This window comes from Urocitellus parryii, chromosome 3 (genome assembly GCF_045843805.1).
Source record: "Urocitellus parryii isolate mUroPar1 chromosome 3, mUroPar1.hap1, whole genome shotgun sequence".
Lineage (NCBI taxonomy): Eukaryota > Metazoa > Chordata > Mammalia > Rodentia > Sciuridae > Urocitellus > Urocitellus parryii.
The window spans coordinates 200124114-200141777 of NC_135533.1; the positions used below are offsets into that span (position 1 = coordinate 200124114).

The following is a 17664-nucleotide window of genomic DNA, read 5'->3' on the forward strand; positions in this document are numbered from 1 at the left end:
AGTTGTTGGCACTTACCACCCTGTTGCTTTTGTGAGCCTTTTCTAAAAATATATAATTTTTTAATTAACAAAAATTATTTTTGTGGCAGTTCTAGGTCCACAGCAAAATTGAACAGAAAGTACAGAAACATCCCATATACTTCCTGTCCCCACACATGTAACACCTTCCTCACTATTATCATCCTATGTCACAGTGGTATATTTGTTTGTGAACATTTTTAACTTTTTATTTTTATTTTTGGTTGTAAATGGATATGATACCTTTATTATATTTATTTTTATGTGGTACTGAGGATTGAACCCAGTGCCTCACACATGCAAGGCAAGTGCTTTACCACTGAGCCACAACCCCAGCCCCCATTTTTAACTTCTTAGTGTTTGTCTTAAACAAGAATTTCTTTAAGAAAACGAAGGTACTGGGCTGGGGATCTAGCACAGTTGTAGGGTGCTTCCTCAGCATGCACGAGGCCCTGGGTTCGATCCCTGGTAACACATACACATACAGGTAGAAAAGAAAGATATCATTTAGTGTGTTGAAAACACAAAATGGAACTGTGAAACCAACTCTTCCTTTCAGGAGGGCTGTTAGAAAATACAGGGTGGGATTCCTCTGGAGAGGCTTGCTTCTGCCAAGCCAAGGGAGCTTGGGCCAGCCCTGAGGGTCATCATTGCACTTACGGGCTAGGTTTCTTTTTGTTTTCTTTTTTTATACCTTTATTTTATTCATTTATTTGTATGTAGCACTGAGGATAGAACCTAGGGTCTTGCACCAACAAGACGAGTCTCTACTGCTGAGCCACAACCCCAGCCCCACAGGCTGGGTTTCTTCTTCATAGGGAGCTAGGACTGTGGGGTGGGATGGGGTGAGTGGGGGATGGCACCAATTGAGGTGTTTGCTTTTCTCCACTGGGGAAGGGGGTGAAGTCTGTCCTCCTCAGGGGGAAGGAAGTATTAGGGAACACTCAGATCTGAAGGATGATCCAGACAGAGCCCGGGGCTAGTCAAAGAGCAATACATAAGTGGGAGTCTGGAGGGGAGTGGTGAGGGAGAAGAGAGCCTGGCTGGTGCTGGTCCATCTCTAGCTCGAGGTATAAAGGCACAGAGAAGGAAGTTTCCTTCCCACTCTAGGACACTTTGATTCTGGTGGCCTTCTGATCATTCATGAAATGGAAGCACAGTTTTGTTGGCTGTTTATCACTCCATACCAAAAAAAATGCAAACTCTGGACTGTACAACTGAAAAGAGTGATCTCTTAATTCTTGAACAGGCAGTGGTAAATGAAGACACGCAAGGAAATGTGAGCCAGCTCCAAGCTGAAGTGAAGAGGCTCAAAGAACAACTGGCCCAGCTTTCTTCCGGGCAGACACTTCCAGAAAGCCTTCTGACTAGAGGTAGGATGAACACAGCAGGACCATCCTGGGAAAGACAAATGTGAACATTAGTTCAAGAGGCCCCTGCTGCTAGATAGGCTTCCCAGAAGTTCCCACAACTATCTCTTCTGTTCATTTAGCCCTTTCTATTTATATCACTTCCATAGGAGCATAGTACCCTGTAACCAGACACAGGAGCCAAAGACACTGAGTTCTGTGAGATGCAGGGAGAAGGAATTAAAATAATTTTGAATAATTCATCCTTAATAATTGCTAAAAGGAGAGACTGATTTTATTTAGTTCACTTCCAGTATTCTGTCATAGGATCTACATAATAATCTACATGTTTATTAAGTACGATAGGAGGCACTTTTCTCCAAAGTATAGTTACTAGAAAGTGAATTCATTTGAAATCTATAAACGAGGGAAAATTAAATCCTAGCAGGCACACCGCACCCTGGTACTCCCCCCAAATTTTTTAGATCCATTTCTATTTCTATATATCATACACTATATATTTTGACTAAATAAAGAAAAGCTCATTTTTCTTCAAAAAACAGCTAATATATTGAGTAGTTTAATTTGAAATTCATGATCCAGTGACAACAGTATCATTCTATTAGTTGAGAATATTCAAAGACTGTTAAATTCATCTTTTAGTTTTAAAATTTTGAGAATTTTTTTTTTCTTTTGTCAATTACAGATAAAGAAAAGACTGATTACATGAAGTATTTCCAGGAGGCAATGGTATTCTTTAAGAAATCTGAACAGGAAAAGAAGGTAGGAAACTGAATTAGGATAAAAGGATTTAAGTTATTTCAGGCTTTCACAATAAGGTTTTTATTGCAATAAAATGAATAGCACCAGATTAATAAAGAAAGTAAATGAAGGCTGTGAAAATCTACTTTTGCCTTTAGGATTAAATTTAAATTTAGTATTTGTTTCTGGGTTTATGAAAATTTAGGAAGACTGACTTATTTTTTGTAATTAACCAAACAACGAATGTCTTTAAGTCTCTGGTAGAAAGAATTACCCAATTAGAAGATCTCACCCTCAAAAAGGAAAAATTTATTCAATCGAATAAAATGATTGTGAAATTCCGAGAGGATCAAATCATGCGGCTAGAGAAGCTCCACAAGGAATCCCGGGGAAGTTTTCTGCCTGAGGAACAGTGTCGCTTACTCTCAGAATTAAGGGATGAGATCCAGACTCTCCGAGAACAAGTAAGTCCATAGCGTGTGTGTGTGTGTGTGTGTGTGTGTGTGTGTGTGTGTGTATCTTTAAGAATAAAGGAAGTTCAAAGCAAATATAAGTTTGTCACCAAATACTTGCTCTTTAAAACAGTAGATATTGTTTTAAATGAATTCAACTGATTGTATGATTTACATAATTCATTTTCCTCCCTTTCCCAGAATAGTTACACTCAAAGAGAAAGAAGGCTTCCTAGTGATATTGCCATATAGCACTCAATGCTAGCCGGCCAAGTAGATTTTCACCCTGTGGGTCGTTGTGATTATCTGAATCAGTAGTCTCTTTAGAGTTGAGCCTTTTGATATTTAGTTCTTTTTCCCCTTTCCCTCAGGAGGTAACAAAGACATCTAGTTTTGAAAACAAAAACAACAAAAAGAAAAACCCCACAGTAATCTGTTATTAACTCTGTGTCCATTTCCAGAGGGTTTTTTTTTGTGTGTGTGATATTGGGTTTGGGACCCAGGGCCTTAAGCGAGCACCCTACCACTGAGCTGTGTCTCCAGCCCTTTTCATTTTTTTATTTTGAGTCAGGGTCTCAGTAAATTGCCCAGGCTGGCCTCAAACTTGTGATCCCCCTGCCTTAGCCTTCTGGATTGCTGGATTTACAGGGTGTGTCCGTGCACCTGGCCACTCTCCAGGGTTTTCAATGCATGTTTAAACTCATGGGCATTTTTACTTTCATATATGTTTCTGCCCTTTGCCTCTTTCAGTTAATGTATCTTGGTCAACAGAAAGTCTCTTTATTTTTTCTGGTGTGTTAATTTAACCATTTTCTTTTGTGGAAGAGTCTGCCACATTGTATACTCCCAGTTGTATCTCCCTAGGTGCACAGGTGAGAGTTTTAAGAAACTTGGCACAAATAGAGGAGTAGGTGATGCATATCTCAGTGTTGCTTTCCACAGTGGTTGCATTAGAGTACAACCAATATTGCATCAGTGTTCCTTAGTTTTCTAATGGCTTTTTAGAAAAACTAGTAAGGAAATGTTTAAATATTTAATGTGTGATTCTTCTGTGTGACAGATAGAGCACCACCCTGGAGTTGCAAAATATGCTATGGAAAATCATTCCCTCAGGGAAGAGAACAGAAGACTGAGATTATTAGAGCCTGTGAAAAGAGCCCAAGAAATGGATGCCCAGACCATTGCAAAACTAGAGAAAGCTTTCTCTGAAATATCTGGCATAGAGAAAAACAACAACTGTAAGAAATTATAGTTGTAAGAAGGGGCTGTTTTTATTTGTTTTGGTAGTGAAGATGGAACCCTGGTTTGTCCTATCACTGAGAAACATCCCCAGTCCTTTTCTATTTTTTATTTTGAGACAGGGCGTTACTATGTTGCTTAGGACCTCTCTGAGTTGCTGAAGCTGTCCTCAACCTTGGGGTCCTCTTGCCTCAGCCTCTTGAGTTGCTGAGATTACAGGTGTGTGCCACCATTCCCAGCTTTAAGAGGCTGTGTTGATTTAACCATTTGGTTGGGGGGGGGGCGAGGGTATCAGGAATTGAACTCAGGGGCACTCAACCGCTGAGCCACATCCCCAGCCCTATTCTATATTTTATTTAGAGACAGGGTCTCACTGAGTTGCTTAGTGCCTCTCTTTTGCTGAGGCTGGCTTTGAACTCGAGATCCTCCTGCCTCAACCTTCCGAGCCTGGTATTACAGGCATGTACCACTCTGCCTCGTTCAAGAAGTTGTTTTAAAGAGCATTTGTAGTGCCTTGCAGTTAGGATCTTCATTTTTAGCCTCCAGACCTGATATGCCAATTTGTTTTATAACTTTTATTTATTTACTTACTTATTTTTATGTGGTGCTGAGGATCGAACCCAGTGCCTCACACATGCCAGATGAGTGCACTACCACTGAGCCAAAAATGCAGCCCCTGCAAATTTTTTTATTCACATACTTATTCTTTAATGTTATAAAAATAAATTTACTAACTTTTTTTCTCAAAGATCATAGTAATTTACATAGATTGATAGACATAGCAAGGAAACACCCATTGTATTTATCTTGTTTTACTGATAAAAGTAAAAACTATTTGGATATCACTTAATTTTTATTCAATAGAATTTTCCAGTTTAAAGTATTTGAAATTGTATAGTTACAATTTCAAATAGTTGAAATGTTTGTCAGTCTGGCTAAAGTTTATACAGTGTAGATGGGTGTCACACTCATGATCCACCAAACAGTGGTTTGGTCCTGATATTGTGGTAACAATGAACATATTATGAGTGACACATTATTCCCAGGAGTTTACTTGTACTCTGAAAAGTGGTTTAGTTGGTACTAAATCTGACTTACAGGTTTGGCAGCTCTTGGTGTTAATGTCCTGGAATTTGATAATAAAGTTTATTTGCCCCTTTAGAATTGGTATTTTCATGGTCTTTTATCACACTCAGCCTCCACCTTCCTTTTTTTTAGGTTGAGGAAATTCTAATCTTTCATTCTGCATTCATGGAGAAGTTTATCTCCTTGCTTTTTATCTTTCTTTTGGGCTGGGGATTGAACACAGGACCCCATGAATGATAAGTGTGCACTGCCACTGAGCTACATCCCCAGCTCTTTCTCCTTGTTTTCTAAATTTTCCTTTCCTAAGCTGCCTTCTATTCCATTATAACTTAACAGAAGAAGATTCACAGTATTTGAGTTGTAGAGAGACTTAAAATCTTAGATGTAAAGTTAAGTTTTTGGTTTTGTTTCAGCTAATTTTCCCTACAAGGCTCGGTATTTGGTTGGCGATTTGGGCCTCAATGGAATCTTAACTTACACATTTGATAGATACTAATGGTAATTTCTGGGACCTTATAAGCAGCTACCATTCTGCAAGCAACTGTTTTTAAAAATATTTATTTTTTAGTTGTAATTGGACACAATACCTTTATTTTATTTATTTTTTATCTGATGCTGAGGATTGAACCCAGGGTCTCCCATGTGCTATGCGAGAGCTCTACCGCTCTACCACAACCCCAGCCCCTGCAAGCAACTTTTATATTTTTCTGTGCTGGAGCTCAGTGTACTCTCTAATCAGTTTTCTAAGCAAATTTTGAAAATTAACATATTCTACCTGGTAGATGATACCAAGTTCTTTTTCAGCTTGCTGCTCTTGCTATTCATTTTCTTTTCTAAATAATACATTGACCGTTCAGACAAGCTGCTAGCACTAATTCCTGCAAGTTTAACATGTGATTCTCTTTCCAGTGTTAACATGATGCATGTCAGTCATCATTAGCTCCTTTTCTTCATGGAAAAGGTGTTGTCTTAGCTGTGCTTCTCCACCCTGTGGACCTCTCTGCTGCTTCTCCTCTCTGTGGACCTCTCCTCCTAAATTTTTTAGACACTGTTGCATCCTATATTTCCTGCGGAGATGTAGACTCATCTTTGAGGGCCCACCTCCCAACCCATTTCTTATCTATCCTCTTTATGCCTCAAAATTGGTATGTGTGGGGGCTGGGGATGTGGCTCAAGCGGTAGCGCGCTGGCCTGGCATGCATGTGGCCTGGGTTCTATCCTCAGCACGACATACAAACAAAGATGTTATGCCCGCCGAAAAAACTAAAAAATAAATATTAAAAATTTTTTCTCTCTCTCTCTCTCTCTCTCTCTTTTAAAAAAAAAAAAAATTGGTATGTGGCTGAGTACTTAGCAAATGGGTTTTGTTATGTTTGTCTTTCAAAGACCAAGATTGTTTCTTTATTATCAGGTCAGCAAGGCTTTTCTCCCAAAGCTCCAAAAGAACCATGTTCATTCGCAAACACTGAGAAATTAAAAGCACAACTCCTGCAAATTCAGACAGAGCTGAATAATTCAAAGCAAGAATATGAAGAATTCAAAGAACTAACTCGGTAAAGTGTGACTACACATGTGTGCTTGCCTGTTCTAGTGTTGATTTGTGGTAATGTTAATATTCACAATTTAAATGGGCATTTTACTTTAAATATTAAATTCTTATTATTAGCACCTAACTTGTTTTGACACAAAGAAAAAGGGCTTTTTGTCTTTTTTTTATGGTGTATCTAATGAACTAAATGATAAATGTTTTAAGCAATATATTGTCAATTGAACTTGCTGAGTAAATTCTTTATTTTGTAACCAAATTTATAGTTATTAATTGAATCTAGATTTTTAAAAGTTCTGGGTTTGTTAGTATTCTTGATGCTCATTGTATAAAAGAAAAACAAGACAATTCACATTGATATAAATTAAGATGAATCCTATCCTAAATTATAAAGAACAGTTTGCTTTTAAAATGACATCACTTATGTTGTCATCATCGTCGTGGACTATTTAGGCCCTTGAATTTGAGCTCTACTATTTAGTAGTTGAGTTCTTTGAACATTTTTGAGTCCCTGAGTATATTACCCAGCTGGAAAATGAAGGTAATGATCCTGAGAGAATATTTCTGATTTATGTTTGTAGTATAAACTATAAAGTACTTTACAAGTGTTTGACTTGCTTATTAACCTGAAGTACTGTTTTACAATATCTATTAGGAAAAGGCAGCTAGAATTGGAATCAGAGCTTCAGGCTTTGCAAAAAGCAAACCTTAATCTTGAAAGCCTTTTGGACGCAACAAAAGCCTGCAAGCGGCAAGAAGTTTCTCAACTGAATAAAATTCATGCTGAAACACTTAAGGTAGGTTATCTGAAGCAGCGGTCCCATGTTAAGTTAGTGCTTATCTCTTTTGTATTTTTTTTTTTTGAAGATTTTTTTAAAGATGGACACAATATCTTTATTTTATTTTATTTATTTTTATGTGGTGCTGAGGATTGAACCCAGTGCCTCATATGTGCAAGGCAAGGCTCTGCCACGAGCATAAGCCCAGCCCCTCTTTTGTATTCATAATGGAGAGAGTCTACATGGTCTATCTCCAGACATAGGTGGCATCCTTCACAGAGGTTAACCTCAGGGTCACACTGACTGGTGTTCTTATGTATACCTCCAGTAGTAGGGCCAGGGAGCAATGAATACAACATTTGGGATCAAATTCTCACCAGCCATTAACCTTAGGCAGGGTTTTCTAACTTCTTAGCCCTACCTTTCTTTCCTCTGAACTGAGGATGAAGGGTTTTGTTTTTCTTTTTTTTAACATTTTTTTAATATTTATTTTTTAGTTTTCGGCGGACACAACATCTTTGTATGTGGTGCTGAGGCTTGAACCCGGGCCCCACGCATGCCAGGCGAGCGCGTTACAGCTTGAGCCACATCCCCACCCCAGATGAAGGGTTTTTAGAGTAGTAACATTATTGATAAAGAGCCTAGTCCTCTAGATCTCAATAAATGGCAGTCATTGCTGTAATGTAATGTGTGCAAAGAACACTAAACTAGGAGAATATGTTCATAAAGTACTCATATAATTATCACACATAATACTTGGAAATAATGGGGGATGGGGTCCTCTAATAATTTCTCCTCATAAAAGAAAAAATGTGCAAGCATCTGACAGTAAGGAATTTGTGGGGGAGGACTATATAAAGAAAGTAAAAGTTTGAGACAGTGATGCTGTTGATGGGAATGTTAGCTTAATATATTTTAGAGTTTGTCCCAGGTCAGAAGGGGAAAAAGAACTTTGTCATTCTTGGTTTTTTTTTTGTTTGTTTGTTTGTGTTTTTTTTTTTTTTTGCTTTTTTGTTTGGGTAGCTGCAAAAGAATCCATTATATGGATATATCATGATTCATTTAACGTACAAAATCCTATTTTCTTTACAAAGTTAGAATTTTATCTTTCCTTTTTTTTTTTTAATGACCTTTGGTGGGGGGATGGAGTTGCAGCTTAATGATAGAGTACTTGCCTCGCATGTGAGGTACTGGGTTTGATCCTCAGCACCACATAAAAATAAACAAATAAAGAGATTGTGTTCATCTACAACTAAAACAAAAAAATTTTTAAAAAATGACCTTTGAATTCTTTGCAGGAAATAAAATATTAAAGAATATTATCAATTGTTTTGTAATCCTTGGTGGCTCCTTAGCACAGTAGAATTGTTGAGGGAAGAGTGGCATAGCAATTCAGATCTTTGGTTGTTGTTTATTTTAAATCATATCAGTAACTTTATGAATACATTCTCATGGTTTAAAACTACAAGTTAATGTTAAAAGTTCTTTTGGAGCACCATTGCCAGTCTAGTTCAATCTGGTCCTTTATCTTATACTCCTGGAATTAATTTAATCCTTTTTCTTGGTGTTTGTACAGCAAATATGCATGGACTGAGAAAACATGTAGAGTTGTTTTATAGTTTGTTTTTTTTTTCTATTTTAAAAAAATTGAAGTCAATTTGCATATGTTATTCTACAATATGCTTTAGTTAAGTAAGTCCAACATATGCCTTGGATCTTTATATATTAACTAGTACCCAGAGTGCTACCTCACTTTAAACCTACACTTCCATGTTTTGGATGACTCGTGACTCTAGGTGGTTTCCAAGGGCACACATTCTCTGGGATTGGAAAAGTGGTTGTGTTAGAAATGAGCCAGGCCTGCTCGAGCTGCCTCTGGGGTAGCACCAATTGCCTCCTGGTAGAAGAACACCATCCCACTAATGGACATCATCAGGCTCTTTAATTCTTACAGTCTCATGCATGAAAATCAGGATCTTTTTAAGGTTTTAGTTCCCACTTTACTTCTAGTGGGGATGAATGTCTTTTCATATGTTCATGTCCATTTGTATTATCCTTCTCTGTAGAGAAAAAAAAAGCTCATTTTCTATTGGTAGTTATCTTTTTCTTGGAATTTGTTGGCATTTTTATATATTAATCTTTTGTTTCTTACATACATTGTCAATATATTTGGCCATGGTGTTGTCTTTCATCTTTGCATGTGATATTTTTGTTACATGGTAGTTTTTCATTTTTGATGCATCCAGGCTTATTGACCTTTTATCTTTATGAATACATTCAAATTAGTGAGATCTTTGTATACCTTTTATTTTATTTTTGAATGGTAGTAGAAAGATTTAACTTTTTAAAAAATCCATGTTTTTCTCACTAATTTGAAATCTCTACACATAAATCATTCTGTTTGTGGACTTTGTATGTTTTTCCAATTTTTTGACTATAACATGCTAAATTACTATTTTAATAATTATACCCTATTTATAATGTGACTTTATATTGGATGGGAAGTGTGTCTTGTACATTTATTCTTTATACAAAGTTGGATATCAATTTACCAAGTTTCATTTTTTAAAACCTTATTAGAATTTTGCTGGAACTGTATTGAATTGATAGAATTATTTCTATTTAGGGCTGGGGTTGTGGCTCAGTGTTAGAGCACTTGCCTGGCATGTGTGAGGCCCTAGGTTCCATCCTTAGCATCGCATATAAATAAATAAAATAAAAGATCCATTGACAACTAAAAAATGTTTTAAAAAATTATTTCTATTTAGTCATGTCTTCTATTTCTTCAGGGACACTTTTTCCTTTCTTTTGAATAGATTTCATTTTTTTTCTTAATACTAGAGATTGAAGCTGGGTACACTCGATCACTCAGCTGTATTTCTAGACCTTCTTATTTTTTCATCTTGAGATAGGGTCTCACTAAGTTATCCAGCCTGGCCTTGAACCTGTGAACTTCCTGCATTAACCTCTGAGTAGCTGGAATTACAGGTTTTAATTTTTGTCTTCTCTCTTCATAAAATTACTAAATATGCTATTTTTTTCATGTGTACTAATATTGTTTTCCATAATCATTTTTTTTTTCAGATTATAACTACACCAACCAAGGCTTATCAACTTCGTTCTCGATTAGTACCAAAATTAAGCCCTGAAATGGGGAGCTTTGTGTGTAATTCTAGCATATTAGATAATGATATATTAAATGAACCAGTTCCACCTGAGATGAATGAACAAGCTTTTGAGGCCATTTCTGAAGAGCTTAAAAAAGTGCAGGTAATGTTCTAGGTTTTAAAAAGGTAAATAATTAGACATTCAGTTAAATAATTTTCTTTGTCTATCATTTTAACTCCCTGAAATTTGTAGTGTTAAGTGTGAGTGTATAAAGTCTACCACGCGGCCTGCGCAGTGGTTTCATTAATGAGGTTCTAGGCATAAAGTTAGTTAGACGAGATCGAAATAAAAACACAAGACTCAATTACCTTAATTCTATTGCTAGGTCCGAGACGGCTCCCCTCTCTGGTTCGCTCCTCTAGCCGCCCAGCAGGGCAGCAAGGATTACTCAGGGCTAGCAGGAGAGAGAGAGCGAGCACGCCGGGGAGTAGCCTTTTATTAGGGAACCAGAGATTCAGGGGAGAATTCCATCCAATGAAGGTTGAGGGGGGGCTGCACTCCAAGGTCAGGGTCAGCGATTGGGTCCCCGGGGTCAGTGGTCAGGCACACCCCCACACGGATGGGCTCTCTCATCAGGAGAGGGACGGGAAAAACTTCGACATGTGCCAAAGTGCCTCAGACCCTCAACGGGAGGCACCCGATCACGTGTGAGAATGGCGCCCCACATATTCCCCCTTTTTTGTCTTAAAAATGAGGCGGCGGTTCATTCTCTGGATTTCCTGGATTCTTGATTGGAAGACTCTCCATCCTATAGTTACAATACAAAAGAGAATTAACAGCAAAGAGAATAATCCAATAATGTACCAAGCGGAGTGTTTAAGAATATTTCCAGGGTTGAATCCATTTAACTCCTTTAATATTTGATTAGCCAAAGAAGAAGGATCTGAAAAATCAGCTTTATTATTTTGAATGTCTTGGATATGGTGATGAAGTTCCAGAATATCCAAGCTATTATTACTATTTTGCCAAATACCTAATAAATGGTTTTTAACCTTCTCCCAATCCCAGAGAGAAGCATTGTACTTGGCAACTGTAACACATACATACTTATAATTAGCATGGCATTTAAGCCTCTCCTTAAATTTTAAGGCTGAAAGTTCATTACCTATGTCTATAACAGTTGCCTCTAAGGCATTTAATTTAGTTTCAATCCTTTCATCAATATTTACTTGATTACGCAGAGCCTTGGAAGTATTTTGAGCTAAATTATTAAGAAATTTTGCATGCTGAATATTTTGAGACAACGTCAGAGACGCAGAGACAGTTGAAGCAATAAATGAGACCAGTGCTAAGACACCAACAATTATGACTCCAATAGCACGTTTAGGTCTTGTTAGCTGAGCATGAATTTGCTGCAAGACTTGTAAACCAGCATCAGCATACCATGGCTCTGAAATATTAGCAGGTAATAAAACAAAAGAGGGCTGATGAAGTATCAGTACTCCTTTTCCTCCATTATACCTAGTAATACAATTGGTTAGGTTGCACTTATTACAAGCAATAACATATCTGTCACCCATCCATTTAACTTTTACATTTCCAATAATTAAAACATAAGGAGATTGGACACAAGCTCTTAAGCCATAGCAAGATCCCTCTTTACAGTTCTTGCCGACAAATTTTGGTAAAGGCTTATCTGTAAAATGCAAATACTCTGAGGCAGCAATTAAGCGCCAAATATCTTTTTGAATACCTCCTTCACTATAAGTCAAAATATTACTGACAAATCCTGCAGGTGTCATAGCAGAATTTTTTTCGTAATTGTCTCTTATCAATCTTTGGAGACCAGTCTAAAATATACCCACTATCTTTAGACACCTTATGTTGTACAGGAAAGGCATTTACATAATCCATCCATTTAGGAAAGGTGCCGATCTCAATTATAGAACTATTTGGACAGTGGGGTATCTGTGGAGGTTTTGCAGAAATGACTGGCTTGTTATGGGAAAGTCCCATTTTAATTACTGATCTAGTGTTAGGTTTTAAGTCCCCATAAATAGAATTATTTGTCAGTCTAGGTTTACTAATCGCTGTCTTTTCTTCGAATGATACTTTCAGACAGCCAGCATGTTTATCATATGACCAACACAAAGGTAATGGGGCACTGTAGCCAGAATAATTAAATCTAGTCACATGATTGGGAGTAATATGAGTATCTGTAAATCCTCCCATCATGAATGAGTCATTAGTAAATACTGGAATAGATTCTCCAGTCCACACAGCTGGGTGTACCAGGGGTGGATCTGGGAAATATGTCCAATAAGTGTCTACTTGATTCCCTTTTACCTGACAGCCCAGTAGGGCAATTACTGTCGCTACCATCAAGACTGGGGTCCTGTTCTTTCCTAGGCGTCGAAGTATTTGGGAAGCCTGGGTTGTTAGCTTCTTTATGTCTTTCCACGAAATCAGCTTTTCGACTGGTTCAATCTGGTCTTTCTTCATCCTTTTCCGAAATCTCCTCCTTCTGGGTAGTGGCTCTTCTGGGTCGATCCTCAGTCGCTTGAGTCTGGGTTCTATCTCCTCCATGTCTGATAGAACGTTCAGGCACCCAAATAGGACGGAAGGCACCTTCTGGGAAGATACAAGCATGGCCTTTTCCCCACATTATTACCGGATCTGGACCCTTCCACTGACCAGTCTGTAAGTCTTTCCACAGAACTCTGCCTAAGGGGCCTGTTACTGAAGGAGACATTTGTCTCTCAGCAGCAGTGTGACCTTCTGCGTCACAGTTTAAAAAATTTAAAACAAACAAGGCATGATTAAGGCTATTTTGGGGAGTGACAATCCTATTCCCCCCTTTTAATTTTTGTAATTGAAGCTTAATAGATAAATGAGCTTGTTCCACAATGGCTTGACCTTGGGGGTTATAAGGAATTCCTGTTTTATGATTAATTTTAAATTCTTGGCAAAATTGTTGAAAAGAAGAGCTTACGTAAGCTGGAGCATTATCTGTTTTAATCTGCATAGGGCACCCTAAAACGGAAAAAGCTGCTAAGCAATGAGAAATTACATGTTGAGCATTTTCCTTAGTGCGTGCTGTGGCAAAAATAAATCTAGAATAAGTGTCCACTATGACATGCACATAACATTGCTTACCAAATTGAGGAATATGAGTTACATCCATCTGCCATATCTGATTTGGTTTTAATCCACGGGGATTTACCCCTGATGGCAGAGATGGAGTGTGAATAACACACTTTGGGCATTGGCTTACAATCTGACGAGCTTGTTCTCTGGTAATACTAAATTTTTTACGTAAGCTAGAAGCATTTTGATGGTGCAAGGAATGGGAAGCTAGTGCACAGTCATATGAAGACATCTGTTGACAAAAAGCTACTAACTTATCAATTTTGTCATTACCTGAAACTAGAGGTCCAGGAAGATTAGTATGGGCTCGAATGTGTCCTATGAAACATGGGTACTTTTGCATTAGCACTGTCTTTTGTAAATTATGAAATAATTTAAATAACTCCTGTGATGAAGTAAACCCAATCATTGAAGTCTCAATATTTTTGGTAACTCCGACTGCATATAAGCTGTCAGAATAAATATTAATAGGCTCATTTGAAAAGTAATCTAAGGCACAGATCAGAGCTTGAAGCTCTGCTCTTTGGGCAGAAGTATAAGAAGTTTGTATCACCTCTGTGTGAACACGACTGAAAAAACCTGCCTTACCGGAGTTAGAACCATCTGTGAACACCGATAAAGCTCCCTCTATTGGGTGAGCTCGTACAATTTTTGGAAAAATGAGTGATGTTAATGATGCAAATTGTACAATCTTATCACGAGGATAATGGCTATCTATCTGTCCAGGGAAATCAGCAAAAGCTATCTGCCAATAGTTAGAAGTTTGAAAAAGCCAGTTAGTTTGTTGAGCAGAAAATGGAATAATTATGATATCAGGCTCAGATCCAATTAATTGTAAAATCCTAGTTCTACCTTTAATTACTAATTGAGCTATAGAATCATGAAAAGGAATTAATGTTTTTTGAGGAGAGTGGGATAAATAAATCCACTCAATAACTCCTAATCTTTGCCATATGGCTCCTGTTGGGGTATGCTCAGTTGGAAATATTAATAAATACACTATTTCTTTAGGATCTATTCTAGTAAGCTGTGCATTTTTAATTGCAACTTCAACTTTCCTTAAGGCTGCCTTAGCTTCCAAAGTTAGCTGACGTGGAGAGGTTGGAGAAGGATTCCCTTGTAATATCTGAAATAAAGGACTTAACTCAGAAGTAGTTAGTTTTAAGGATGGCCTTAGCCAATTAATATCTCCCAATAATTTTTGAAAATCATTAAGGGTACGTAACTCCTTAACTCTTATCTGGAGATTTTGAGGACGGATTGTACGTCCTTGAATTATCTGGCCTAAATATTGAAAAGGAGACACCTTTTGAATTTTTTGAGGAGCTATACATAAACCCATTGCTGTAAGTGAAGCCTCTAACTGAGTAAAAATTTCTGAAAGTGTCTCTGGATTAGCATGAGCCAATAATATATCATCCATAAAATGAACAATATATGCATCAGGAAAGCTATTCCTTATGGGATCTATTGCCTGATCAACGTATTTTTGACACAGTGTAGGACTATTACGCATTCCCTGAGGAAGAACCTTCCAGCAATATCTCTTAACAGGTTCCTTAAAATTAATTGCTGGGACAGTGAAAGCAAACCTTTCACAATCTTCAGGATGCAACCTTATAGAGAAAAAGCAGTCTTTTAAATCTATTACCATCAAGCTATAATCTAAGGGAATGGCTGTGGGGGAGGGAAGTCCTGGCTGTAATGATCCCATAGGCTGAATTGCATGATTTATTGCCCTTAAATCCTGTAGTAATCTCCAATTTCCTGACTTTTTCCTAATAACAAAAATAGGTGTGTTCCAAGGACTAAGCGTTGGTTCAATATGACCAGCCTGAAATTGTTCCTCAACTAATCTATGAATTATTTTAAGTTTTTCCCCTGAGATGGGCCACTGAGAAATCCATATAGGCTCCTCTGTGAGCCAGGTGATTTTTTCAGCTGTCTTAGGGATTGGGGAAGTGCTCAGGGCCCCTAGTAAAAATTTTGGTTTGGAGCATTTACTAATCTTTGTCGTGGAGACTGGCTTGTAAACAGATACTCTTCCTGAAAGGTCTCCCTATCATCTCTAGGAAAATACCTCTGATTAACTTCCTCAACTGACCTTATAGAATTTGGAGTAACTAATAATAATCCCATTTTGGTTAAAATATCTCTTCCCCATAGGTTAGCTGGTAAAGACTCTAACACATAAGGCTTAAATACTCCACTGTTCCCATCAGAATCTTCCCAATGGAGCTAGTTGGCACTTTGAGCAGGCTGTGAAACCTGTCCTATTCCCTCTAGGTTAGCTGGTGCTACATGCAAAGGCCAGTTTCTAGGCCAAAACCGACTAGACAATACCGAAATATCGGCTCCTGTGTCGATTATTTCTAGAAAATTTTTATTATTAATTCTAAGTTTTAATAAAGGGCGTTCTTGTCTTACTAACTGTGACCAATATACTCTGTCCGGCTGCTTAGAAACTGAATCTGCCGGCAGGTGCCTTTCAGAGACACAAGGCAATAATATTAATTGGGCAAAAGTATCCTTTGGGGTGAGTCTTAGGGGATAATTGGCTTTTACAGTAACATATAGCTGTTCTTTAAATCCTGAATTTATCACACCAGGTATTACCTCAATGGCTCCCTTCAAATGATTTCGTCCCAAAATTAAACCTACAGTATTATCAGGAAGCGGCCCGAAAATCCCAGTAGGAATTTGTTCTGGCCCCGTTTCAGGATTTAATTCAACTGTCCTTGAAGGTCCTAAGAAAACTGTCTGTGATCTCTGTCCCTGTCCCGGTAAAAATCGCGGACTGTTCTGGTCGGCGCCAGTGACGTCACACTGTGCGACCTTCCCCGGAATTCCCCGTATTGTTGCTCGGCTCCCGCTAGGAGGGAATGATGGCGGCGAGAAGGCGGGCTCATCCGCGCCATCTGAATCCTCCACGTGGGGCTGCAAGTTTAAGTTCACATTTCTAACCTTTGGCTTGGCCCTTAGTGCCTTTGTTTTTAAATGGCTTAAGGGAAAGGGAATTAACTTAGCCTCAGGCTGATTCTCCATTTGAATAGACCTAACAGCTCCTTGAATGCCTTTTAAAAGGTCCTCAGGGGGCCACGAACTCTGGCCCATATATTCAAAAAGACAAACTTCTAGAGCTGTCCATGTTTTCTGTATATTTTCAATGCCTCCAGGTAATTCATTAGAAATACAAACTCTCTGTAACTTCCTTCCTAATTTCTCCCAAGTAAGTAAATTTGGAGATTCCTGTTCACAAAACCAAGGACAATATTCACCTACAATCTTTAAAAATTGTAATAATTGAGTTTTCTTAATCTGTTTCCCTTTCTGATTAATTATACTGTCTAAAATAGTCAGATACATTTCCTTATCAGAAGAAGTTGAATTTCCCATTTTAATTAATTTAAAGTCTCTTTCCTTCAATAACTCCAGGTACTTTTGTGACCCAATGTCACTTCTTCCTTTATCTTTATCTTTTTCCTTTATTTCTTTATTTCCTTTTTCCTTGTCCTTATATCTTTTTTCCTTATCTTTATAGCGCGCTCCCACTCAATCTAACTAATCTAGAATGCCCCCCTCGTGGGCGCCAAATCTACCACGCGGCCTGCGCAGTGGTTTCATTAATGAGGTTCTAGGCATAAAGTTAGTTAGACGAGATCGAAATAAAAACACAAGACTCAATTACCTTAATTCTATTGCTAGGTCCGAGACGGCTCCCCTCTCTGGTTTGCTCCTCTAGCCGCCCAGCAGGGCAGCAAGGATTACTCAGGGCTAGCAGGAGAGAGAGAGCGAGCACGCCGGGGAGTAGCCTTTTATTAGGGAACCAGAGATTCAGGGGAGAATTCCATCCAATGAAGGTTGAGGGGGGGCTGCACTCCAAGGTCAGGGTCAGCGATTGGGTCCCCGGGGTCAGTGGTCAGGCACACCCCCACACGGATGGGCTCTCTCATCAGGAGAGGGACGGGAAAAACTTCGACATGTGCCAAAGTGCCTCAGACCCTCAACGGGAGGCACCCGATCACGTGTGAGAATGGCACGCCACAATAAAGGGCACTAGCTTAGAAACCAATCTAATCTTGTTCTTTTAATTCATTTTGCAGTCTTCAGAAAATCATTCTCTATTCTCCATGGACTTTGATTCCCCTGTGTAAAATGACCATAATTGCAAGCTTCAA

The 17664-nt window shown here is 38.3% G+C and overlaps 1 protein-coding gene across 1 annotated transcript in view; it reads left to right on the plus strand.

Annotated features, from left to right (window-relative positions):
• Kif15 (kinesin family member 15) overlaps nt 1-17664 on the plus strand; it is a 70958-nt gene that overhangs the window by 30267 nt on the left and 23027 nt on the right. Inside the window, exons 11-17 of the mRNA XM_077795676.1 lie at nt 1268-1391; nt 2074-2150; nt 2384-2593; nt 3642-3819; nt 6318-6459; nt 7108-7249; nt 10316-10501. Of these exons, the coding sequence (XP_077651802.1) occupies nt 1268-1391; nt 2074-2150; nt 2384-2593; nt 3642-3819; nt 6318-6459; nt 7108-7249; nt 10316-10501 (1059 nt within the window). The remainder of the gene's footprint in view (nt 1-1267; nt 1392-2073; nt 2151-2383; nt 2594-3641; nt 3820-6317; nt 6460-7107; nt 7250-10315; nt 10502-17664) is intronic.